Source organism: Anastrepha ludens, chromosome 2 (assembly GCF_028408465.1).
Source record: "Anastrepha ludens isolate Willacy chromosome 2, idAnaLude1.1, whole genome shotgun sequence".
In the NCBI taxonomy this organism is placed as follows: domain Eukaryota; kingdom Metazoa; phylum Arthropoda; class Insecta; order Diptera; family Tephritidae; genus Anastrepha; species Anastrepha ludens.
Window position 1 is genome coordinate 43,048,562 of NC_071498.1, and position 27,886 is coordinate 43,076,447.

Consider the following 27,886-nt stretch of genomic DNA (forward strand, 5'->3'; position numbering starts at 1 on the left):
AGAACGTGCTTGTAAATACATACATATTTATTTATGCAGCTGTAGTAGGAATATAAATATGCAAAATATTGTAAATGTTTGGCCTTGGCCTGAACGTAGGTATGTTTGAGTGCATCGTTGGGTCGGTTAGTGAACCGTTTTCTTTTTTTTTTTTTGTTCAATGCGGCGTGCAAGTATTACACCAACATTTTTTATACAAGTAATATACAAAGTCAGTTGGTACCTGAGTAAATTGTTTAGTTATTTGGTATTTATTTTAAAAAGCAAACAATTTGAAAAAGTCATCGTCGTCAGTTTTTTTTTTTTTTTGTTTTTTGTTTTCACTTTGAACAAAGTGATTTTGTGCAAAGAGAAAACGAGCTAAAACTACAGTTTCAAAAATAATTATTTAAAATATTAAAAACCCCTTTATGTTTATGCAAAAACATTTGAATATTCTTTGTATAGCTCACATCTACATCTCGAAATAGGAGGAACAACGTAATAAACTCTTTTAAAATAACTATTCAATTAAACAATGCTTTTGTAATCATTGCTTTTTTGTTGTTGTTTCGGTATTTCATTTTAAAGAATAGCACATGCAATTTTTAACGTTTTATATATTTTTTTATTTTATTTGTTCCGTGTTTCTTCTCATTTTGTCTAAATTTTGTATTAACTCTCAACTTGATTACTTTTTAGTGTTTTTTACTTAAACATATACATAATGATAATAAATTTCTTTATTGTAACAGCAAACAGTTTTTTTGTTAATGTTTGTTCTTCATCTCTCGACGCTTGGTGAGTTGTTGGTGCGTCCGCCGCAGCCATGATGAACAGAGTGTTGATAAATAGAGTTGTTTGTTGTTCTTAACGTCTTTCAACCAGTCTGCTGTAGAGGTATTAAAACTTAACGCTTCAACAATTCTGAATGATTTTTTTAACATGGTTATTGTGTGGCTGTGTGTGTATGTACAGTAAATAATGCTTGGTTTGAAATTTTTGTTGCGTTTCAGTTTTCCATCACTTATTTTTGTTCATGAAAATCGCTTGTACCAGGTGGGAGGAAGAGGCAGCGAGGTGTAATGAGGTTCTTTAAACGCACTTATGTGATGTTTTTGTATGTGGCTGTTATTGTTGTTATTTGTTTTACAGCTCGACCTGTTTTTGTTGCTCATATTTTCTTGAATTTGTTGTTATTTTCACTCTCTGCTCCACTAGTTCTTGCACGGCTTTGGTTGAATTTCTACTAATTTATAGTAGGGCATATTTGTTTATTTTTATTGTTGTTGCTTTTGTTGTTACCTTTGTCACTTCGCTTTATCCTTAATAAATAAATTGCAAACAATAATCCATCTCATTATAATTTAGTTAAGCCTGTGTTTTCTCTTATAGAGCACCTCCTCATGGCTTTTGCCACCATGAACTCTCCTATTTTGTGCTTTTTATGCTATTGTTGCTTTTGTTTAATAGGCATGGTTGGCAATGAAGAGTGCTGCATCAGCACCAGCACCGACCACACTGCCGGCAACATATTTGCCCACAGCAGATTCACCGTTGGCCTGCGGAAAGAAAGAAATAAAATTGAAAAAAAATGAAAAACATGATTAATGAGTGTCATTAGGAGAGAATTTCTATGAATTTATACAATTATGTTACATACAAATATATTTACGTAAAATAAATTAGCTAATTAGTCTTTATTTACAACTTAAATACAAGGTGGCGCAAAATTAATCACTCTATTGAAAGATGAATAATTTTTGCAGATGGCCTACGTCAATCATATTTCAGGTTTGTGAACTAGAAAGCTGAGGTATGTATACAAACAGACAAGCGTCACTCAAAATCTTTGGTGTTCGATTTTTATTAGCAAAAAAGTTATGCAAAAACAAAATATATTAATCTTGCGCTACCTTGTATATGTGAATAGCTATAAAAGTATGTTGTTTTTTTTACTAAGTTAAGGTTGGTAATGGTAATGGTATTGGTTGTACTTGTTAGGCTAAGGCCTTTAAGCACAGCGACCAGATTGATCTATTGTGCGCCCCTAATTACTTATTTATAATTATTTAGTATACCGAGGAATCGAACCAGCAATTGTAGGTCTTCCTCCTCTAATAGGTATGAGCCCAGGATTCTGTGTCTCCTGTGGCCTAATGTCTCACAGTTGGTAATTAAGTATTCGTCCTCCTCTCTTCATCACAGCAGAACCTGCATGATCTTGTACTAGATAACCCTATTGTGTTAAAGTGTTTATTACAGCCAAAGTAATCTGTAAGTGCTCCACAGAGTAATCTGATGTCCTTTTTTATGTAGGGTTAGAGTAGAATTCGCTCTGTTGGCAATGAAGTTTAAAAACTTTTTAGAGTGATTAAGGCCGCTTGTGCCGTTCCAGTGTTCCCTGATGATTTAGTTTGGATCCATTTTTTGGTTTCCTATTTTATATTATTTTTGTTAAAGCCGAAAAAGGGGGTTGGTCCCATAAATAGCTCGTGTGCCCCTTTTGTGTCATAAAATCAGTGAGACCTGATTATGAGTGGCCCGTTTGTTGAGTGCATTGTTACACTCTATTAAGTTAAAGTTATTCACAAACAAAATTTAATGATTAATTTTGCGCCACCTTGTATACATAAAAACCCTAATTAGGTCATACAACTCGTTATAGTAGTTTACCTCAAACAAACTAGGGTGGAAGGGAAGATTTCCTTATTTTTATACATTTTTTTATCTTTGCAAGGATGCCATTAAAAATTATACGATAATAATTGTACAAAATTATATTACTAAATTTATGAGAAAATTTGATGAAGCAAACTGTTTACATGAAAACAACATGAAACAACGAAATTTTGTTGCAAACACAAATTTTCTATGTTTAAGGTTTTCGCCTCGTTTGTTAAGTCAGAATGACCTCAATAAAACAAAGTATATTATTTTGAAATCTAGAAGTCAAGATGAATCGATTGGTATCTAAATTGTACTGAATGCGGTTTTTTTCTCACTTAGGCAAGCCTTTTATTTTTGCCGAGTAAAACAATTGACATTTTAACCGTTATCAATTGACCGAAAAAATCTTCTTCTTGGTCGGCATATCCATGCTGAACCATCGCGATGACATACAAACGTTATTTTGTTCTTAGCCATACGTTTGTCAAGCATTATTATTGATGAATTCATTAGATTTGTGTCTGTTTCTCGCTGCCTCTGTAAGTTCGCAAATTATCTTGCGACCTTTCCACTCTTTGATGTTGTCAGGCCAAGTAACTTTTTCCTCTCAATTTCTCTTCGCCCATCGTATTTGTTGCCTCTTTTAATTTGATAAGCGACTTTTCTTCTCTTTATGTCCGTTAGTACGTTCCTTGAAGCTTGCATCATATATAGGCCTAGCTTATTCTCATAATTTTTCTATAGCGCCATATTTCAAAGGCTTCTGGTCAAGTCAGTGTACCCTTGCAATATCCAGGACCCGCATCCATACAAAAGTGTCGACCTTACCTAGCATTTTAAAAACGTGTCCTTAATTTAATTGGTGTGTCCCGGTGTGTCTGTAGTGTCTTGAAGGTCGCTATAGCAGTTTCTACTCCACCATTTATTTCAGGATCGAGGTTCTTTTGGTCGTTCAGCCATAATCCAAGCAATTTGAAAATTTTACTAATATATTTACATTTTTTATTTCCCATGATTAGCCTCGCATTTGAGTGGCCTCCATTGTTTTTATTTACAATAAAAATAAATTAAGTTTTATCGATATTCATAGGTATTTGGCACGAAGTCTTTGCTGTGTTTTTCTACTTTGTTACTGTGTATGGGAATAAGTTTCCGTCCTTTCTTAGCCAAAGTTACGAGTTATTTAAACAATTAAATAATACATGATCTTATGTGAAGTATGTGCCCTTGGCAGCTACAACTTTACTCCGTCTTTCAATCAGGATCCAGACTCCTCTGACGAAAAATTCGAGTTCTTTTAACTTGATGCATTCGTTGAGCCAGTTTTTGATGCTCTCATAAGAAGTGAACTGCTCTCCAATAAGAGCTGACAGCATTGATAGGAATAAATGATAATCCGAAGGTGCAGTCCCTTTAAATATTTCTGGATCGATTTAGCAACCAAAAAGTTTGGCCTGGCGTTGTCATGCAGCAAAATCAATTTGTAATGTCTACCGTCCCATTCCGGCCGTTTTTCTTTGATATCTCGATTCAAACGCATTAGCTGCAGTCGGTAACGATCGCCAGTGATGGTTTCAGATGGTTTAAGGAGTGTATGAACCTGGTTCACCTTTCAGGCTTTAACATTTTCAAAAAGCATCTCACACGTGACAAAACGTCTGTCGATATCCCCTCCTTCAATTGATGTGAAACCCAATTACCTGCTTTCGGAACCATTCCCATCGCGTACAAAGGTTTACCAACGGTTGATCCGTCAATATTCTACTCTTCAGACATATCATCAAAGGTTCGACATGCGTCTTCATCCAATAATTGTTGTAGTTGAGTATCATTGAATTTTTACAATTGCCACTTTGGAAGCGTCAAAACCACCATTTGCAAGTTTTATTTGATGGAGCGTAAATATTGATCAATATACGACATTATTTTTGTTGTTGTTGCTATAACAGTATACAATATATTTTGAACGAACGTTCCGATATTTAGTATCAACCTTCGACCGAGACAATTCGAGTAATTCCGGTAACGCTGTCCTAACTGCCGGAAACCAGTGCCCTTATATATGTGCAAATATTTGTGTCACACATTTTCATCCAATCTTTCTATACAAGCATGGGATGAATAATATTCCCTCCTATGGCATTCCCATGTTAGAAGCCACTCAGAGGTAATCAAATGTTTTTAGCGCAAAAATATAACGCGACAACTAATGCTTCGGCTCACAAGAAGCATGTTAAAATCGACTGTCCCAGTTTGTTGTAAATAGGGACGAGGGTTTCTACGAAAGAGGCGTAATGGAATTACCTTTAAAATGGTAATAAGTTGCCGAATAAAGCGGTACATACTTGGCCTAAACAGGATCGTTTTACCTATGCTAAATGGAGCCTTGAATGTTAGGAAAACATGATGGATTTCTTTTTACTACATCTAAAATCAATAATAAACTCAAAATTTCTTAGTAAGCCCTTTTTTGGGTATCTGTCTATGTATATACTTGTACATATATAACTGATCGCAGGACTACTAGTTGTCGCAAGGTGTCAATTTTTGACTGGATTTAATGTTGCTGAAAGGTTAGTCGATAATCACTATTTTAAGCACAATATATGTGCATGTGGCCCAGAAAGCATTAGCATTCATACATCAAATTTGAAATATAATATTTGCTGGGACAAAGCTTTCTTGTATATTAATCTTAACCCATCTCAGTTGTTCTTCTTCGATGACTCCAAGTAAAATTACCTGTTTGAGGTTTCTATAAAGCATTCTATCTAAGTGCATTTTTTAATGAAATTCCATTACATATGTTTTGAGAAAGGGTCAAACAGGTAATAAAAGGGTTAGGTAATAAGTAGAAGGTTAAAAGGTATTACAAAAAAATGTCTTCCTAAATTGTACTATAAAAGTCTCAAGTCATTTTATACATAATATGATAACTATTCACTATTCACATAAACTATTCGCACTTTTGCCCAAAGTCATGAAAAGTAGTGTTATTAAGCATCGCTTTGTAGTACAAAATATTTCGCAATGCTATGAAATATCATTTGATACAAGTTTTACTTCAAGTGCAAGTACAATCAAGTGAAACTAAGCGACTGCAACTGATGCGCTCCAGCTATTCACCGTGGCAACCTAGACAAAATGTTTGAGCCTACCTTATCCGGCATATTCACCATGCAACATTGCACTTTTCGATTAAATATTGCTCCAAGCTTTAGAAAAGAATGTGGCTGATTACTTCCGGGAAGAAATACGAAAATTATCCGAGGGATGGGCGAGTGTAGTGACTAATAATATTCATTTACTTCAAGTCAAGCGTCTTGCCCCTCACCACATATCGTTAAAACTTTTATATACTTCCATTGCTTTTCAAAGCGCCCCGCCTGAACGTATGCATTGAAAATTTTTAATTCACCTAACCCTTCATTAGGCACGTGGTCTACAATCGTAGACCACTTCTTTTCAAAGTCGTGCAACTCCTTAAATTTGTCTCTTAAATTACCTACGCTTTTTAATAGCTGTTTATAATTAATCCCTTTATCCAATTAGTGCATTCAGTGCGGGTTTGACGTGCAGTTGTAAATTTTATCAAGGTCTGAACAGTGCTGGTCTACATATGTAGACCACGTGACTAACGACGTTACGTTTTCTTGCGGCAATATTACTTGATATATTAAATATTTGAATTAAGTTCAGGTAAGTTTTGCTTATATTTTTTTTACAAAAGTGTTCTAATTTAATTAGTTTCAGATAATATTATGTCTGATTCCAAAAAAAGACGATTGGAAAGCAGCAAAAATCCTGAAGTATGGGAAAGATGGCTCTCCGAACTATCAAGTAGTGAAGAAAGTGCTATGGATGAAGAAAACGAGACGGAGGTTGACGAAGATACGGATATCAATGTGAATGTTGCTGAAGAGAGTGACCACGAGACCGAATCGGAACTAGAAGGATCAAGCGATGATGAAATTCTTTCAGACGATTCTGGTGCATCTCATCCCCAAAATTTCTATTTAGGAAAAGACAATGTCACTAAGTGGAAGAAAACCAGACCCAATTCGCAAGTTCGTGTTCGTTCGCACAATATAATCAAACTTTTGCCGGGTACAAAAGGTAATGCGCGCAATGTTGAAACAGAAATTGAGTGCCTACATTTATTTGTGAATGATTCGGTTATAAGAATAATAACCGTTTCCACAAATGTGTATATTCAAAAAGTACGGGTTAACTTTCAAGAAGATAGAATGAATCAAGATGCAAGAGAAACCGATGACACCGAAATTCGCTCTTTCATTGGCATTTTGTTTTTGATTGGCGCTCTTAGAAGCTCGAGAAAAAATCTTCATAAAATTTGGGACAATTCCCAAGGAAACGGGGTTGAATCGTGCTACCTAGCGATGAGCGAGAAACGGTTTCGATTTCTGATAAGATGCCTGCGATTTGATGACATCAATACAAGACCGCAGAGAAGAGCAATTGATAAATTGGCGCCTATAAGAGAACTTTTTGAGGTTATCCTGGTCAACTTTCAAAGTAATTTTATAGGTAGTGAGTTTCTTACTGTGGATGAACAACTATTAGCATTTAGAGGACGTTGCGCGTTTAAGCAATACATTCCTAGTAAGCCGGCCAAGTTTGGCATTAAAACTTTCGCGATGGTGGATGCAAAAACGTCTTACTCAGCCAGACGGACCATACAAACTTAGCAATAGTGCGGAAGAGATAACTCTTCGATTGGTAGAGCCAGTCGCAGGAACTAATCGCAATATTACTGGCGACAATTGGTTCGGCAGCTTATCGTTGGTTAATAATTTGCTAAAGAAAAAGCTTACATATTTGGGAAAAAGAGAAAAAATAAACACGAAGTTCCCAAAGAAGTCCTTCCCAGGAAGAATCGTAAAGAAAAGTCAAGTATTTTTGGTTTCCAAGAAAATTGTACACTAGTGTCGTACTGCCCGAAAAAAACCCGGTCAGTGATCCTGATATCATCTATGCACCATGATAACGCAATAGATGAGAAAACAAATGATGAAAAAAAACCAATTATGATAACCGATTTTAATCACACAAAAATTGGTGTAGATCTTGTGGACCAATTATGTCAGAAATATAATGTTGCAAGAAATAAGTGTCGTTGGCCAATGGTAATATTTTACAATTTACTAAATATCTCTGGTATAAACGCTCTTTGTGTATATAAAGCAAATAATCCCCAAACTAATATAAAACGGAGTGCTTTTCTTGAAAAATGCGCTTGGGAGCTCATTCGACCACAAATTGAAGTTAGATCAAAGAATCCTCGACTACCCAGGGAAATGAGGCAGCGAGCCCACAACCTTCTTGGCATCCCAAGCATTGCACCACAACCCACTCAATCACCAAGTAACTATGTCGGACGTTGTCATATTTGCCCTCGCAATATGAACAAATCATCCCGAAAGTCGTGTACTAAATGCGGCAGATTTGCTTGCAAAAATCATATGAGGGAAAGCTGCACGGAATGTCTCAGTGATGAAATATAAGCAGTTTTCAGAAACCACAACATATAAGTTTTGTACTGAACTTTTATTTTTTATTTAAAGAAGTGAATTTTACATATTTTTATTTTAAGTTTTACGAATAATAAAAACTCTTTTGTAAACCGTCTATTAGTTATAAGAAAAAACTTTTATGAATTGCAATAAATGTTAAAAAACACATACATTCATGTTTTTATTGAATTTACAGAAGATACACAAATATTTTAGTGAAAATATTAGTTTATATTCTTCACATTAAATCACAGAATATACTTATGAAGTATTATTAAGAAACGCAAATGAATAACACTTTTAGTCATAATATTAAAATGGTCTACGATTGTAGACCACGTGCCTAACCACGTTACAAAAATCCACGTGCCTAACGAAGGGCTAACGTGATTTCTTTTACACGAATTAAGCGCACTTGGCTACAAATATTTTCCCTGCTACAATAATATAGAAATAGGAATCTTTTTACATCATTTATGCATCAAGACAATAATTTTTGCTCAAAATGGTTTGATCACGTCTTAGAATGGGCTTTTTGACTATATATCTAAATGGCACTTAGACCCTTTATTGGTTGTTTGGCAGAGCTCCTTCCCCAATTTCTAGAGTGTGTCTTGATGTTTTTCCACAAATGTAGAACTTACAGTTTTATGCCGCCTCCGAACGGCAGATGAATTTTTATGAGGAGTTTTTTCATGGCAGAAATATGTAGAGTAGAATGGGGTAAGATAGGTATGGGGGCACAATAGGTAGGTGGGGTTTTCGTCGCACTGTTTTTGCAGAGGTCACTCGTCTTATGTGAATTGAATACGTGGTGGGGAACAACGTTCGCGACTGTCACTTCGGCCGTCACCATTGATTTGATATCCTAGTTCTGGCGTCGTTTAGTTTTTTGTGAGCTTTTCTCCGACATAGCATTTTTTTATTCTACGGTGCAGTGCATTTAATGTATGTAAATATTTGTCAGGTGAGTTTTATTTTACGTAGAAAATAATGCTGAACACGAATAATGTGTTAGTTTTTTGATATTTTTGTTTTAAAAAAAAATATCGACACTAACATAAAACATGTGCTTGGGGGCATTATAGGTCAGCCGTCTGGGGGCATTATAGGTCACTACTTTTAATTGAATAAAATAAATTTTAATTGTTTTTGCAGCAAAATGGTGCGTAATTATGTGTGAAAAACGCCGAAACGAAGTGAAGAGGACGTAAAAAACGCAATCGCGGCAGTCCGAGATGGCGCTAGTGTTCGATCAGCCTCTTTACAATTTAAAATTCCGTTCGAAACATTACGTGCTCGCGTGATAGGAAAGTGCTCGTCATCAATAGAAGCGATCATCAAAAATTATGCGATTCGATCCAGTACTGAAAAAACTTTGCTCATCATGGATAACCACGAACCTCACATGACAATTGCGGGATTAGACTTTTTTAAGAATTATAATATTGAAGTATTAACTCTACCTCCACCATCGCTTGCAGCCTCTCGATAGAGGAGTATTTGGGCCGCTCAAAACTTATTTTGACCATTCCTGCAAGGCGAGGATGTTAAATCATTCCGGCATTCCTATTACCATCGATCGAATGGCTGAACTGGCAGCTGAACCCTTGTTGAAAGGTGCTTTCAGCATGAATATCATCGCTGGATTCAGATCAACTGGCATTTGGCCATTTAATCGCGACATTTTTTCGGAAGATGATTTCACGCCAGCATTCGTAACTGATCGTCCGTACGATTACGAACCAGATCAAGAGGCTGGCCCATCGATTGCTCATCAAGAGACTGGTCCATCGAATGCCCATGAAGAGCCTGTTTTATCGAATGCCGATCAAGAGCCAGATCGATCGAATCTCGACCTATTAATTCCAATTGAGGACATTCGGCCGTTTCCTAAAGCTCCACTGCGCAAACCATCAAATCGAGGCCGGAAGCGACGTAAAGCTGCAGTTCTCACAGATGCAGTGATGCTAGAGTCATTACGCGCTGAGCAAGTAGCTGCAGCTCAGAAGAAATCGGACGCGGAAGCAAAAAAACAATTTGCCGCCGAAAGAAAAAAAGAAAGAGAAGCTGCAAAGAGGCAGAAGCTCATACAAAAACGCCAAAAATTGACCAAAGATGAGAAGAAAAATGAATTAAAGAAAGATTCCTTACTTTTATAACATGTGCAGTGTTCATACTCTATAAATAAAAGTTAAAACGTTAATTTCCAAGCCATGTACATTGTTCTTTTCCCTCACATAGTGACCCCTATCGTGCCCCCCGATTTTGAAAATATCGAAAAAAAGTACCATTGTCTTATTGAATGCAGCTTCCAAAATATTTAGCCAAACATAAGTCAGTATAACCAAAATGTTAGCAGATAAATAACCTTTGAAAATCTTGCTTATTTTTTCAAAATCAATGCAAAAACATCGTAGCAAGAGCTCTCCAAAAAAAAATTATCTATCTTACCCCATTCTACTCCACGTTTGGAGGTTTACCATTGCCTGCCGAGGGGCGACCCGAATTAGAAAAAAACTTTTTCTATAATTTTTTTCCATATTTTGAGTAATAAAAGCATAAAAGAGGCGGAAGTATTTATAAATGTATAAGAGTGTTAAAAAGTAAATCAAATATACAGGGAGCAAATTGTTATGACGTGGCATGATAAAAAATATAAAAACAAAAAATAAAACTTTTATTATTTAAAATATAATGAAAGCATAAGCAGGTATAAATTAAAAAAAGATATAAAGAATAGTTTGTAGGTTTTTATATGGTTATGTTTGTGAACAAATTTATATTAAAACAAGTATTGCAAAAAATCGCAAAATCTAAATTAGTTTCATTAAAAAGCACATAAATAGCGATTATTAGTGACAATTATTTTTTTATGTCAAAATAAAATGTTTAAAGGTATTTTTTTGATCCACGCTGCTTTTGTGAGTCTTTCCGTTCAACATAAATTCCTGCATAATTGTTTCGTGTATTTATGTGTGTGTGTGTGTGCGTGTGTTGTTTTTGTGTTCAGCCGCATTTGCACGTGTACCTGTACGCCCTTTGTGTGTAGTTTTATAGTATAAAAATTCAAATAAATCTAATTTGGCAACAATCTTCCTTTTTTTCTCCCTTAGTATTTGTGCGAGGCAACAAATAAGCTGGCATTAGCTGCAAAGGAAGGTATTGAACCAGCTACGTAGATTCCTTGGCATGCGAGTCCATTGGCCTGCATTTACAACAAACGAAGCCACAAAAATTGGTGACAGCAAGTGTGGTGACAGCAGTGTAAAATGTGCGTGTATTGGTGTAGGAGTAAGTGTAGGCGTAATAAATTTAGAAAATTTGAGAAATAAATCAATACAATAAAAAACAAATATAATGCAAATAAAAAATTAAAAAGCGAGCAATCATAGCAGTAGAAAAATTAATAGTAGTAGGTAGTCATAGTAGTAGGAGCAGCAGTAGGAGTAGTAGTAGTAGGAGTAGTAGAGTAACAGTAATAGGAGTAGGAGTAGTAGTAGCTGCAGTCGTAGCAGCACTACTAATAAATTAATATTGTATGATAGTAAAAAATTATTAGCACAAAATGCTAAACATATTTATTAATAGTTACAAAATAATGGGAATTAGTGAAGTGTGTATGTGGTTCAAATAACAAGCAAGAGGATTAATTTTTCACTATTTGCTAAAAGATATTGGTTATAATATTAAAAACTCTCTGCAGAAAACACCTGAGCTATGGAATCAAGAAAATTCCTAATTCCTCACTGGTATGATTTTACCAATTTCGAACGACTTTGCCACCCTTGATACGAGTGGAGACTTCTAGTAACAGTTAGGTGTCACTTCCCCGACTGCTAATCACAAATAGGGAATAGGGTGAGGAGCCGATCGGTGATAGCTATCTTAATAATTTTTTTTTGTTACGTTTTTTTTATTTGAGCTTGCTAACTATTAACTGAATCGAAAATTGGTTTCATTTCTAGTTTTTAAAATTTTTTTTTTTCCTATATAATTGTACCTAAATAATATTATATAAATTTAGTTATTTTATTTCAAAGCTAAATTCTGGAGCAGGATAATTTACGCAGTCCAAAAATGTTACTCAACACTAAAAAGTGCTAATAATTATGAAAGGGGATGGGTTCCCACGACAGTAGGTTCTACGGTACCGGAACGACCCAGATTTTCATCAGGCAAAGTACAGGCACTCGAGCAGTATTCTTCGTACACTTATGGGGAATATTCATAAAAGAGGATGCTTCTCACATCTACTTTGATGAAGACAACACTACTCCAGAGGGTTGGATTTTTTTTCTAAAAGTTGATTTCTATACATTGGTTTGTCCTGATGCTCGTAAGTGCAAGTACTCGCAATGAATCTATGCTAAATGTGTAAACATTAGCTGATGAAAGCTTTACCTTTACCTGTCTGAGGTTTTCGTCTTTGGTAATCCCCAGTAAAATTGCCTGCTCAAGGTTTCTGTCGTCCACATTAATCCTCTAACTGTATTTTTAATGAACTTTCATTACACAAGTTTTGAGAAAGGGGTCTAGAATACCCATTTAGGTAATAAATAGAGAGTTAAAATGTACTTCAAGGTAATTCCTCGTAAAATTCTAAAATTCTACTATAAAAGTCTGAGAACAGAAATTATATTCGAAGTCGTTTTATACATAACATAAATGCGACCCTCTGGCCTAGTACTTTCTTTGGCGAAGGTCACCTTCGGATATATTCTTTCATAATTATTAGCGTTTGGCGTGTTGAGCAGTCACTGTTTGGCAGTGATTTTTATAGGAAGCATGCATATGATTAGCTTTTAAACAATTACTCTTCAGGAATTGAAAAATTTACTAGTGTTTAACTCAATTTTGAAAAATTATTAGCTGCTAGTAAATTCAAAAAGACAAAAATCAGCACTATCACATTTTAAACCTTTCAATTAAAGTTCGATTTTTTTTTCTGAAACCTTATTTTTCTAACCTATATTTCTTAAAAAATATTTTGACCTAAATTAAATTCACCAATTAGCTTATTTTAACGTTATTTTAAGTCAATATAATTTTCAGCAGAGTAGTTTTTTAATTAAGTGTGGAAAAATGAAAAACGTGACATTTTTAATGGCATCTGCAGCTTATAATACCTGATATTGTGTTAATTATGAATACATTTTTAAGTAATTTTAAGCTGAAAATTTTATATTTGATACTCAATAAAAGTTAATTTAATTATTCTATTTAATTACCGCTTTTTATTGTTAAGAAGGTTCCTAGTCGAATATATGCTAGGTATGAAACTGTTTTTTTTTTTTTTGGAAATGCGTTCAAAATAAAAAATTGAGGACAAAATTTAGTTATTTTCATTTTAAAGTTACAAGTTAATTAACTTCGGAATCATTTGTTTGGTTTTTTTTCGTTAATTTAAAGTTTCACATTTCACTTTAAACGCATACACTCAGCCCATTACCATAACCATAATTAACCTTATTCTAATCTAATCCGGTAAGTTCTTATATCTAAAATTCGTCTTAGCCCTTAAAGATTTACTTATGTACATACCTTCGCGCGCTTCAACAGCTCGTTTTGACCAGCGGATACATTGTCTTTTTTGCCTCCCCATGCGCGCAAGACGGAAGCTTGCAGAGCACGACCGTAAGAGAAGGTCAGAGCCCATGGTTTCAACAATGGCACATTGTTGATGGCATTCAAGTGCACGGAAGCTTCCTCCTCAGATTGACCACCAGACAAGAAGGTGATGCCTAAGAAAATCATATCAAATAGAATGGAATTTCATTTTTTAAAACACATCAACTTACCGGGCACAGCAGCTGGCACAGTTCTGCGCAGAGCTTCGACGGTGGCGAGCGCCACTTGATCAGGAGTGTACTTCTTGGCGCATGATTGACCAGCTGTCACCATGTTGGGCTTCAATAAGGTACCCTCCAAGTAGACATGATGATCATTCAAAGCTTTGTAGACAGCAGCCAATACAGTTTCGGTAACTTTTTGTGCGCGATCCAAGTCATGATCACCATCGGGCAACACTTCGGGTTCAACAATTGGTACGATACGCTGCGATTGGCAGATGGAGGCATAGCGTGCCAAAACATTGGCATTCTCCAAGATAGATTGGTAGGAAGGTGTGTTCTTGCCAATCTTCAAGACACAACGCCACTTGGCGAAGTCGCAACCGTCCTTCTTGTATTGGGCGCAACGGGCAGCCAAATCATCCAAACCTGTTGAGAGGGCAAAAAAGAGAGCACCAATGAGTTACATATACAATACGGGCACAAAGTCATATTTTTTAAGCAGAGTCAAGCCAACTTGAGTGCAAGTAGAATATGGATATTATGGAAATGCACAGATTTTACTTCAAATTTATTCAATGTAAGCAAGACTGAAATTGGATTGAAATGAAATGAAGTAAAATAAGTTGATCTAAGAGTTGATGGTTTTCTGTTTAAATTTCCTTTTCGTACCTAATTTCTTGTTTCATATATTGAGCGCTACTTCTAACCGAAGTCAAATTATATATCAATACTAGCAGCTTATATGATTTTCTCACATTTTTGTGGTTCTGAAACTCTTAAAACTTTTATTCATGCTTCTCTTGGTAATGTAGGTAAAGTGTGCATTGAGAGATTTCCTAGCAAACTCCAAGGATTGCCGTTTACCTCTGATCTCTGATCGGGGCAAAAATCATTGTCTCAGAGACAATGCACCGTCAAGCTTCAGTATTCAAGCACCCAGGTGATGTAATATCCATCAACCCAAATACAGTTTTGTTCTGTTCTAAAGGCGAAAATAATCGCATAAATGGCATGGAAGTGGCCGGAGTGGAAAACCTCCTATTTCTGATCAATCTAACTCGTCAAGTTTACAAAACGTGAACCATCAAAATAAGGCTTGCCCAAACTCCTGAATTGAGTGCCAGAGCCTTAATTGCTATCCGAAAGATACCAATCTTAGCCCGTATCTTTTCTAGTTAGGGCACTTAACAAGCCTCCCAAATGGCAAAGACTTCCAGCTGAGAGATACCACAAAGGTCTGGTAATCGCACAGACCTCTCAGTATGAAGATCTGTTAAATAGAGTTCCGCACCTACACTACAACTAGTTATGCTATCGTTCGTAGAGATAGATTTTCCTTATTGTTAAGAAAAGAGAGTACCTTTGATTTTTGACAATTTTTATATATATGTATATATCTTGTTTTAAATTGTCTAGTAGTTCTATATGAGAATACTTCAAACTCTCCTCAAAAATATTTTCTGGGTTTAAACTCATCCTATCTGTGTGTTTAAAGAGGCAACCCTTTTTCAAAATAAAAATAACTAAATTCCCGCTGATCTTACCCTGTGTGGTGCACTCGTCTTCGGAGCCGAACAATGGCACAACACCCTTGTCGACCTTAATGCCGGGAATGATGCCGCGCTTCTTCAACAATTCAACGAATGGAGTGCCATCATCGGCCTTCTGGTACAAAGTCTCGTGGAACAAAATCACACCGGAAATATTCTCAGCGACCTTTGGGTCAGTAGAGAACAACAGCTGACGGTATAGACGACGGTGTTCATCGGTATTTTCAACACCAATATCCTGCAAACGCTTGCCCATGGTGGAGACGGACTCATCAGCAGCGAGAATACCCTTGCCGGGAGCGACAATAGCGCGCGCAATGCGGCTAAGCTCCTCCTGCAATTCCTTGGATGGGTAGTTGAAGTAGGTGGTCATTTTGTAGATGTAGCGGTGTTGAAAGAGACTGCAAAGAGGAAGGGGAAAGAAGAGAAAGTTGAAAATGAGATTTAGAATTATTAGTGAAAGAGAGATATACTTATTAGTTGTACTTTAATGAATCTTATTTTTTTTTAATTTTTTATATTATTATTTTTTTCTTTTTTATGTTTTTATATAGTGTTATTATCATTTTTATATTTTTATTATTTTTTTATTGTTTTTTCTTTATTTTTTTTTTTATAATATTATTTTTTACATTTTTTTATTTTATCTTTTTCATTTTTATTTTAAGGCTTCAATACTCGACTAACTACAGAGTGTGCAAAAAAGGGATGCGAGGCACAAGGCAACAATTTTTGACAACAATGTTGCAAACATGTTGATAGATAAATGTTGCGAAATTTTGTGACTTGCGTATGCGTAAAGCAGCATTTGGATATATATGTAGATCCAAGCATACATATTTGCATTAGACGGTGGGGACGTAATACACACAATCATGCACACGTACATATATATGTATATGTATGCATGTGTTGCTCAGTATGGGGGAGTACTGTGAGCAGTTGGATTTTTATTGTGCTTGTGTAATAAGAAAGTATGCACATATGTATCTACCTACAAATTACACAATTTTAGCTTTCTTATTTTATTTTAAGCTTTTACAATTTGTTTATTTCGATTACAACTTGAAATATTAATCATTTCTACAGTTGATAATAAGTTATCAGCATTAACCAGAGTGCAGACAAGTCACTGACTTTCTGGAAACAAACTGGATTCCCGGTCATTTTCCCGAATCGAATTTCCCGAATAGCAAAAGTCAATGCCGTTTGTTGAAAAGTTTTAATTTTTTATTTTTTAAAAGGCCGGTAGGAGTTAAAAAAATCAGTAATGTTGTCAATAAAATTTAATATTTTTTTTACTTCTTCAAACCTCACATCCACCCTACTAAAGCAATCTTTTTTTGTTTTGGAAATTGTCGATAAGAGGGGCACATATAAATATTGCTCTAAATTGTATATACCACATACATGCATTTGTATGTATGATAAGAGTTTGATTATCAATTTTATTTGTAGGAAATTTTTGAATTTTGTCTTTATTAATGTTTTTTTAATTTTTTCCTACAACTTTAAAAATTTGCATAAAAAAAATCTCAAATCTATTTTGTGCGCTAAAAAAATTAGAAATTTGTAATTTTTCCAAAACAACGCCTTTTTAGTTATCTAATTACAAATGAAGAAATGCCAAAATGTTACAAAATTAATGGCACTGGCTACTAAAAAGTTAAGACGGTTGAGAAAAAAATTTTATTTATCTTGAATTTTTCACAAAAATTACATTAAATAATTTCAAATTGCACTGAAATAATAATATTCGCTTCTATTTAACACAAAATAATGCAACACGTAAAATTAAAAAAAAGTGTATATATCTTTTTGTATAAAAATTAATTAAATGTAACAAAATATTTTTCATGAGTGTTATTCTTTCATTACAAAATTTAGCAAATTAATTTAGATGAATTTACAAATATATATAGCACCGCCAAGAACACTAAGGGATGCATGAATGCTAAAAAAGAATTTCCAACAATAGTAAAAATATTTTCGGTAATTTTAAGCAAATATTTTTCAATAACTTTTTCCTGCCATAACAACTATTGAAATTAATTAGATCTTATATAAAAAAAAAGATTAATTGGCCTATAAATGCGTAGTATGCATCTATTAGTATTTGTATCACCGGTAGGAATACTCCGATAAGTACATATATATATGGAAAATTTTTATATACGCCTATGTGTTAATGCAAGAACTTTAATTAATTTTCGGATTTTAAAACATTTACTAAAAAAGTCAAATAAAATATTTAACAAAATATATAATTTTTTGCACTACAAAAACTAATTAAAACGTAATTTATCAATAGAAATTTCCATTAATAAATTGATGGAAGTAGCTATATACTTATATATAATATATATATATTTATATATTTATATAGCTACTAAAAATCACAGAGATACATATTCAAAAAAAAAAAATTAAAATAATTCAATCGCACACGCACCACGAGAAAAGTCAACCGTTTCGGACGAAGCACTACACAGATACTGAATGAAATTGTTAGCTCTGGAGCAACCCAAGGTGCAATATTCAGCCATATAGCCAAACAATACAAATGTATGTGTGTAAGTGTACATACATGTGTGTGTGTAAAAGTCAGGCCTTTTTTCTCAGATGAGCTGATAAGCTCTGAAGCACTGATGGCGTAATATTGCATGGAGAACGCGCTTAATAGAGGTTGCGGTGGAGAGAGAGACAAGTTACGCGATGGAGCAAGTGTACATACATATTTTATTGGGCGGTTAGTGACGTATTTGTTAGCAGAAGGTGGTGATACGCGTGCAAAGTGTCCTACAAAATGACTTTCACTTTCACTTCTTTATAGTGAAGCGCAAAAAATGAAATTTCCCGATTAATGTGGAGTGCGCAGAAGTGCTATCATAGTGTGTACGAGTACTACTACTCTCGCTCCAAAAACAATAAAGGTGGTATTTATGGGCATGCGCAATTCGTTGCCTGATAAATAACATATCATCAACAAAAACAACAAACATATGTGGAATACAAAAATTTCATTTTCGATTCCCTCAATTTTAGCGATACAGACTCTTGGAATTGGCATGACACACACATATCCCCCAAAACCACTGCTCTATCACGATAGGGCTCATTCACGCCGCACAATAGCGGCATGCGAGAAATGACACATACACACTAATAGGCATATATGTACATATGTTTGTATAAGTTTGTAGCCGACATTGATGAAGGTCAAACAAATGGTATTTGCAAAACATGTTGCTATACATTGTTGTTTCAGTTAACACTAACATTGAAGATGGCGCAACATTTTGATTGCAGGTGAAATATTGTTTACTGATGTGTTTTCAAGTAGAAATGTGAAATTATTTTGTTTTAGAAAGGCGCGTGATTTCCATGTACTAAAGGTGTTTCAAGTTTTATCTTGAAGCAAATATATGTGCATGCAGTTGCATACCGCATATATATTATTAATTATTAACTATATTTTATTGTTTTTCCCCCTTCACTCACGAGTAGGCGTTTGGCGACCGCACATTTTGTTAGCCTAGCGAATTAATTTTAAAAATTTCAGTGACTCGCTTGACATTGAAAAAGTCAAAAGAGTTGCAAGTGAAGGCCGGTTGAGGTATTTATAGTGGGAAAGGGGGGGATTTTTTAATTTAACGGATTGATGGAAATATGTTTCTTGGATATTATTTAGCAAAATTTCGTACTAGAAAAATATGTATAAAAGAGATTTGAGAGTAATTAATTGAAATTAGCCGATAGCGATGGTAACTAGTGTTAACATAATTAACATTACCTTATATTAACATATTAACTTATAATTTTAATAACAATTTAATAAATAAATAATAATAATTATGAAATTTAAAGTAAAATCAAAAGTTACATCAAAATGAGTGTAAACCATTAAAAGAATAAAACTACAATATAATTTTTTCAGAAGCATATACATTTACATGTATGTATACATACATTGTTCTGAAAACCGTCATTATTCAAAAAATAAAATTTAAAAAATAGAACATCGGCTAGGGTTGTATAAGCGACACTATCGTTTACATTTTTAAATTCATTTAGTACTAAATAAATTCATTTAGTAATACAAAAGAAATTTTTAAATTTACTTTTTTTAGAAAGATTTTAAAGTTACGCCCCTTTTACGAATATTCGATGTACGGAGTTTGCCACTTGAAATAATTCCAAGCAAATAAGAATAAATAAAAAAATACACTTTCAACTGTAGAATTTAAAAATTGTTGAGACCTTTGACTTTTTGTGTGCCCCTAAAGCTTATCAGCCGAAAACAATGCAATAAAATATAGGAAGCATGTAAATAAAGACCTTATCGACAGTTTCATAATTTCTGACGCACTGTAATAAAAGGAAAAGTAGGTGAATGATGATTTTAGTAAGGAAAATATTTTTCTAACAGAAAATATAAGGGAGTCTGGGAAGAAGCAGAAATGTTTATACAAATATTAAGAGTTATCATATAATATTATAAATCAAATTTGCCGTAGGTGCGTAAAGTTGATAATACAATAGTAATAGTTATTCCGAACTCTTACAAGTTGGCGCTCATTAACGCAAAAAAAAAAATATACATAACTCAATAATTGAGAAAGCAAAGTAACAGTTCGATGTAAGAGAGACACTTATTTTGTGCTGGAGATATTTTAGCCAGCAAAAAATATCCATCACGAAAACATATGATCTGAAAGAATATAATTTAGCCTTTTTGTAAGCAGACGAATTTATTTTTTATGGATTCTGGTATTTTGCGTTTTGAAAGGAATGGCAAATTCAATCGAATCAACAGCTAATGTAAATCGAAATGCGTCATTGAAGCAGTAAATTTGAAGCATTCTCATCTATGCTCAACAAAATTCCATAATGTACATGTGATTATATGAATAGGCAACCGGTGAAAATGGACGCGGATAACGATTTCTTGAAAAAATCCACAGTTTACTAGAAACGCAACCTTGCCTCTGGAACATAACGCTCTCAGAGTACATTATGGATTCTCTTAGTTTTATGTTCCGCCTTTTTATGAGTGGAGTTATAAGCTTGAATAAATTCACATAATTTTAATTTAAATTCTAAAATATACATATTTGGGCTCGGGCTCGAAAATGTCTCCCAAATTACTCACATGGGACTATATTTTTCTCTTAGCAACCTATTCTGTTACCAATTTTCTGGGTTGTTGCATTTGTTTTTTTTTTTTTTTGTTTTATATATAAACTAATGCAATCATTAATAATCTGTAGTATTGAAATTTCACAGCTTGAATGTAGATTTGATGTTGAACATGAATGATTATCTGAATGAAATTTTTGACTGTCTTTCGAAACTGTAAGTATGGCATTCACATAAGCAAATATCTGCACGATAAATCTATTAAAGGTGATATCAGTAGACCAGCTAAATTATGTATTTTTCTTTCGCCGTGTACATCACAGTGCCAGAACAAAGTGCAATGACGAAAAGTAGTTCCATTCGCACTGCCTGTCGACTGCTCGATGTAATGCGTCGTTTTCTTTTTTTTTTTTACTTTCTTTTGTCATGACATTTTTGCAATGTATAATGTTGATCTAGCGCCACAATCTTCAATAAATTCACATTGGATATCTGGAAGCTGCCACAACACTTTGACTATAACAAATTTAGCTTTTTCTCCATCCGCCCAAGGCAATTCCATACAAGGTAAAATAGCTGACTTGTTTTTTTCTTTCGAAGTTTTGGCCTTATATGAATTCGACTTGTGTCCGTCTCTATATCCGCGAGTGCATTAACTCGAATGATAAGTGCTGATGACCTTTGAAAACTGTGACTTTCACTTAAAATATTTGTAAAATTGGATTTCGCCCGAATTTAAGGCACTTCTTTTTTATTGTTTTAATGGCAAACTCCAAGTTGCCAAAATTTCCTCCTACTGCCCAGCAAAATTTGCAAATTTTCTAAAAACTTTACCTTATTAAAATCCTATGCACTTCCTTCGCCGATGCGAACTGAAAATGTACTGCGACCAAAACAGTGGGCTGCTGGTTTTTAATATAATTTCGAAGTCAGCTACACAAGCTCTTTTATATTTAAATTATATATGTAAATATGTGCAGCATTTCTACACCAACAAGCACATATGTACATATCTCCATATGATAATAAATAAAGACACATAGCACAACCCCTGGGGCCACTGCATTATCAAGCAAAGTAGCCAAAAACCGCTTTTGATAACACAACAAATATCATTTTTACTAAAACCAAAAAAACACCAGCAGCAACTGCAAAAACACGTTCTTCCGGCTTTATCACTCTGGAATATTTACTATTATTGCAAACAGATACTACATATGTATGTACGTATGTATATATATGATATTCAAATACATAAATATGAGTATTGTGGTGGGGCGTGTCTTCCAATTATGTGACGTGTTACTAATCGCATACGCCAGCATTTATGAAAAACAAAAACAGTTTAGCACAAAACGAGCCTCCATAGCAGCTTCAACGCTTATGAACTGACTTGTAGACAAGCGAACAGTTCCAAAGACATAATCGAAAAACAAAATAAATAGATAGATATCAAAGTCCAAACGAAGGCGATATGGAGATTAAGTTTCTTTCATAGTTACACACACGCATTGAACAACTATATGTAGTACTGGAAAAATTACGGGTAAGCAGTTTTATGGCCCATGGGCTATAAAAATAATAAAATGCAAGTTTGAAGTGGCTCACAATTTGCGTTGATTTTTGAATATATGATATATATATTTTTTTTTGTGACAGCCTGGTGCATTTTTTTCATTCTCGGTTTGCCTGAATAGTTCCAATCTATAACGACCAGCATGTAATTACGATATGCGGTAATTAGCGTATTCTTCTTGTCATTAAGACAACCCATAATCTAAATGCATATCTCGAAGAAAATTCCTCAGAAAAGATTTACATTTTTTTAATGCATTGAACCCTGTATATAAAAGCATTTTCGGAAATAATTAAAAAAAAAAATATATTATCTTACAGCGATTGAACCAAAGCTAGGTAGGTGTGTGCATTAGTAGCTGAATAACCACTGGTTCAAGGGCTGTTAATTGAGCAAATTTCACCTAAATCAAACGAGTCATTATAGAGGAATCAGATCCAAGGAAGCAGACATAATTTTACTTGCTTGCATTTATTACTAAAAGACTTCCAGGTTATTTATATTTTTCTGCACATTTTATTTCTTTCGATTTTCTTTTATATGACGATTAAATTGCCCACTAAATTCTAACTCTACTTCTATATTTTCCTTTTTTTTTAATTTTTACAACATAGTAAAAGTTCAATTAATCGAAGGACGACTGTTCTTTATTTGAACTTTTAGTTATTTATACATGATATTGCAATCTCACATATGTGCATACATACATTGTGATAAGCGTGCAGGTTTTTAGCTAAAACTTGGAACACTGCCATCACACCCGCGCGCCACATGCAAACAAGTTCTCGCGTACAGTATGTGGACATGTGAGAAGTATGTGGACAAGAGACAATTACGTGGCTATTTACTTCAGTCGAAATATTTGTGCGCATTCATGTACATAGTGCAAATTGTATACATGTAAATACATACATACATACATTTTTTATTTTTATCCACTTACCCAACTGCAGCGCGCATATTTTTGGAATTATTTATGTTAAAAAAATGGTGATGTGTATAGGCAATTTTTCGCGATTGTATTAATTTTCCGGAGCTAATTTTAGGCAAATGCACGCCAATGAAGTATTGAAATGTTTGGTGGCTTTTTGAAACTTGTAGAAGAAATGTTAATAAAAAGAATTTTAGAAACTGACTAGCCCGGGTATATCCATACAGTTTATTGGAAATGTTCTGTGCTATTTCAAATTGGATTCCCGTAAATAGAGGTTCTTTATCTGTTCGATTAGCTCTTATTCTGTTCGTGTAAGTGTAGCAGTTCCAGCTGATAATTACGCCTAAGAATTTTACCTTAAACTCGAACTACAATTTCCATGCATCCTCCGAAAAATGCGTTAGAAAATTGTTTTCATTATTGGCTTAAATATTAGGGAAAAGAGGTAAATTATATCGAATTTTATAAAAAAAAATGAATATTTTGTGTTATTTTTTTTTAGGATAGTCCTACCTAAACTCGAATTACAATTTCCTTGCATCCTGCAAAAACTGAAGTCGATTCCGAAAAAGCGTTAGTAAATTGTTTTCATTATTGGATTATTTGTTAGGGAAAATAGGTAAATTATATCGAATTTAAAAAAAAAAGAATATTTTGTGTTTTATTTTGTTTTATTTATAAAATGAGGTTGTTTCTGTAAGACTGTCATTGATCAATTCTCTGCATTTTTTTGATAAAACACAGAAATTTTCAATGTAAAAATAATATTCTATTAGAGATATACAGATTATATTGGTTTGGGGGAAATAATATATTAACAAAAAAAGCAGAAATTTTTTTTAAAGTGAAATACAACTTGACAAACTTGACAATGAGCATAAACTTTTAAATTGTTTGATCGATACTTTACGAGATATCGATTACTAAAGCCATCTACTGAGAAAATAATGTATTTCTTTTCCCCAAACTAATATTAAAAAATTATTTATGAAAAAAATCGAATAGAAGTGTTTTGCATTTTACATGGTGCTTTTGGTGTAAGATAAGTGACAAGAGCTTAATAAAACTAAATCTATTTTTACATTTTGTCGTTTTGATTTATTTTAAAGTGGTAGTAGTAAAACTGAACGTAATCGGAAAAAGAGCATTTAGAATTTATAAATTTATTCTTGGCTATACAAATTATCAGTAGCCTAAACACGTTATAACTATGTTAAGGAATAATAAAAAAGAGTGGCATTAACCACGCGCGGCATTTAAATAATTTTTCGATCGGTACATAAACATTGCATACACTTGTTTCAATAAAACATTTAAGTTATCGGCAATATTAACCGAATTTTTTTGGTAAATACAATTGAAATAAATTACAATGTGTAAATATATTTCGTGTATTTAGTGATTTAAAAGAGCAACATTATGAAAGAGTTTTTTGTTAATAACTTTTGAACGGAGAAAACAAATCGGTTCGCTCCTTCAGATTTTTAATTTGGAGCCAATACGCATCGATTGGTACCCCCTTGTCTTTTTTTGATCAAATTGTCCATGTGCGCCATACACTGTATAATTACCTAAAGATGTTTGCTAATTAAAAATTAAGATATTTTTTAATAAATCCCACTTTGAACTTTAGGGTTGGCTTTTCCTGACTACCACAAAAGATTTGCTTATAATGTCTAAGTGAGTGGACCTAATTTTAAAACACACACAAATGCAGTCAATATATTAGCCTATTGATTTATAGTATTTTTTGTAAACTACCATTAAAAATTAATAGCAATATTTAGCGTTAAAAATACTTTTTTTTTGCATAAGTTTCAAAAAATACCCTAATACACACGCTTTTTTCTTGAATGCAAACTCGAAAAAGGAACAATATTAACTTATAAACACTATTTATTGAAGGAACATTTTATTTAAAGTTTTTTGCGTACTCAATAATACTTCGTATTTTATTGCAATTATATTATTACAAATGCTCTTCTAAACGTTTATGATACCATGCAAACTTCAATATCTAGAACAATAATATACCATATCTAAGTCTTGATACGCATGGTTATAATTTTAAAATATTGATAAGCCTTGTATTTTATTTTCACGTCAACGAATTTCTAAGCTATATCTTTTTTGGGCATATCACATACATATGAACATTTAATAATACAAGTATGTATGTATATATATACATATGAAATTTCATAGACATGTATGTGTATTATTGATACAATTTTTAAAGAAATTGCGTTTTTCTTTGCTTTTAAACAGGAGGCCCCGAACATAAATGAAAATACAATAAAAATAAATCGTTTCTACTTGCATACGAAAGTTAATAAGCTAAAGTGCTAACTTTACAAACAGTACAGTTACTTGTACATATGTATGTAAGTATCTCCATTGAATATATTCAAATACGTTAATTAGAATGACACATGATTGCTCTCCCACAGAAGCCCCACTTTCTCATATGCAGGTATATATGTATGTACATACATATGTTATTCATACTTAGACATACATACATACATACATACGTAATAGCACGTTCACTTAAAAGGTACTTTATCGTGCAATTATCTGGTTTTTTTTTCATTCAAAAGATCTTATAGTACAGATACTTCACATAATAAAACAAAAACAAAATATTCAAATTATTTTTCGACAAACGCAATTCAAACGAAGATCATTATGCACATGCATAATAGGTACTATTCCTAAAGTGGAATGTGACCATTGTGCCCCCACCGTCATCTATAAAAATTAATCGTTAGTCACATAATTTTAATAAAAAGCACTCGTTACACAATTCCGTGTTTTCCTAACTTCATCGGTGTTAACGCACTTTTTCACACACACTTCTTACGTGCGCAATGCAAAATCAAAATGCAGTTACGAAATGCTTTCAAAATACACCTCCCAACGAATAGGCAAAAAATTAAATCGCAGGTACAAATTTCTCACTATCGCTTTCTTATTTGTTTTTGATAAATTCCACAATTAATAATTTTCTTTCCCCTTTAGTCAAATGGAGTTCGAAGCCTTTTTTTCACTTTGATGGCACTCACCTGGAGTGTATTTAATTTGTTATAAACTATTTTTTGGCTGGAAAATTAGTTTTACACTATTTAAAATCGCGTTTACGTACCTGCAGCTTCAACTTTATTATTCACTTTGAGTTCTGCAAAGTGGCGAAGTGGCAGCCGAAAGGTTGAATGGAGGTCGTTGCTTCAAATTGTCATTCAGCTATTATTCAGCCAACCAGCGCTAAATACCGGCTAATCATTCATTGCGCAATAATATTGTAGTTGTGGTGAATATTGTGCAACATTTTTTTTAGTGAAGCGCTAGTAGAGTGCTTTGAAGTGCATAAACTGTTGAGATATATTTAAATAAATTTCAAAAAATTGAAGAAAAAAACATGGTTTCCTTTTAGATTGATATCTGCACATAAACAGATGGCATATACTTCTACTTGGACTATACTAGGAAAATAGGTAGCTTTGTTTTGGGGCACAAATTCCAGGGTCTACGCCTTCAGGCACTTTCGAGCCATCTTTATACCTGTTAAAGTTTCCTTTCAAAGGCCCAGGGTACTCTAGTTGGCTTTGTTCAATCTTCAATATCTTTCTAAATTTGAAGGCCTTACTGATACCATCTCTAAGTAGTTGGGCAAGTGGAAACTATAGGCTCAATGATTCCACATTCTTAAATGAGATCACATTTCTTTTGCCAAGACCTTCCCTAGTGATATAAAATAGTGCACGCTTGACTGATTTCGGAATAACTATAGTAGCGGTATTAGCTCGAGCACTACCTCCAACGCAGCTGTAGGGTAGATACGTAACTGCTATAACTGTTATGATACGTCTAGTTATTATGGTGTGCATCCATCCCCAGATTTTTCTTCTAAAGTTTTGACACCGGTGCTTAGTTGCTTCAGCATACCTTTTTGAATTAAGTTTTACTTATCCTACATACTTTTGTGTCACGCCTGTAAGCAACTTCGTGATCTTCTCGGCTTTGCAGTCTGTAAGTAGAAGATCTGACCTGAAGTAACCCCGCAGGTAGCAAGCGTGTGTGTCCATAACGACCTCTTGGAGTGCAGTGGTAGATAAGTGAATTAGCTCTTAGAGCCTCGGAGTAACCTGCCGCTCTATGGTGGATGCGGATCTTTCTGAGGAACATTTCTTTGCACACTCAGATTCGAATGCAGGTAAAATAACTTTGTTTCCTCTCTGCCTGAAACAATTATAAAGTTGCTCAGCCTCAGATGCGCTTCAGCGAGTTATTTCAGGTTTCCACGTCTCTCACCCTCGACTTCCTGAGATCAGCCAAGCCGCCTCTATTTACTGGTGGTGGCAGAGTTGGGTGTTTGCCTCTCCTCCGAACGGCAGGAATTGACCGTTGAGATCGTGATCGGAATGCACGCTGTGACATACATAGCTGCACGATCGTTGGCTGGCCCGACGGCAAGGTGGAATATCCTGTATTTGTCTACGATTTGGCAGTAAGCCTACTCCCTGTTTTTGACAACATGATTTGCTACAAACTGCCAAAATGTTACTATTTTAACATTTTTCCATGGGCTTAAATTAACACTGATAACACTCTTTGCTCTGAAAATGTTATAATGGAAACCGAGTATTATCGCTCGACAGACATGTAAAACTTAGTTAGTCTTGACTTAACTTAATTTATCTAAATTAAAT

The 27,886-nt window shown here is 34.0% G+C and overlaps 1 protein-coding gene across 6 annotated transcripts; it reads right to left on the reverse strand.

Annotated features, from left to right (window-relative positions):
• Window positions 1-1,158: 1,158 nt before the first annotated feature.
• Window positions 1,159-26,427, reverse strand: LOC128869715 (fructose-bisphosphate aldolase). Of its 6 annotated transcripts, none has more exons than XM_054112322.1 (5): window positions 26,323-26,427; window positions 15,523-15,929; window positions 13,985-14,404; window positions 13,728-13,927; window positions 1,159-1,541 (listed from the first exon to the last, which is right to left on the reverse strand). In XM_054112322.1, the coding sequence occupies exons 2-5, from the start codon at window positions 15,899-15,901 to the stop codon at window positions 1,446-1,448; spliced, it is 1,095 nt and encodes a 364-aa protein (XP_053968297.1). In that variant the 5' UTR covers window positions 15,902-15,929; window positions 26,323-26,427; the 3' UTR covers window positions 1,159-1,445. The 6 variants fall into 6 exon arrangements, with proteins under 6 accessions (XP_053968297.1, XP_053968298.1, XP_053968301.1 ...); XM_054112323.1 differs by having other exon boundaries at window positions 26,243-26,335; XM_054112326.1 differs by lacking the exon at window positions 26,323-26,427 and adding an exon at window positions 21,502-21,592.
• Window positions 26,428-27,886: the final 1,459 nt, after the last annotated feature.

What these genes read in the sequence shown, in the direction of transcription:
- LOC128869715 (XM_054112337.1), bottom strand. Translation starts at nt 15,901, where the DNA reads ATGACCACCTACTTCAACTACCCATCCAAGGAATTGCAGGAGGAGCTT. An exon ending in TGTGCCAGCTGCTGTGCCCG is followed by an intron (nt 13,928 to 13,984) that starts GTAAGTTGATGT and finishes TGATTTTCTTAG; the next exon opens with GCATCACCTTCTTGTCTGGT. An exon ending in AGCTGTTGAAGCGCGCGAAG is followed by an intron (nt 11,392 to 13,727) that starts GTATGTACATAA and finishes TTGTAAATGCAG; the next exon opens with GCCAATGGACTCGCATGCCA.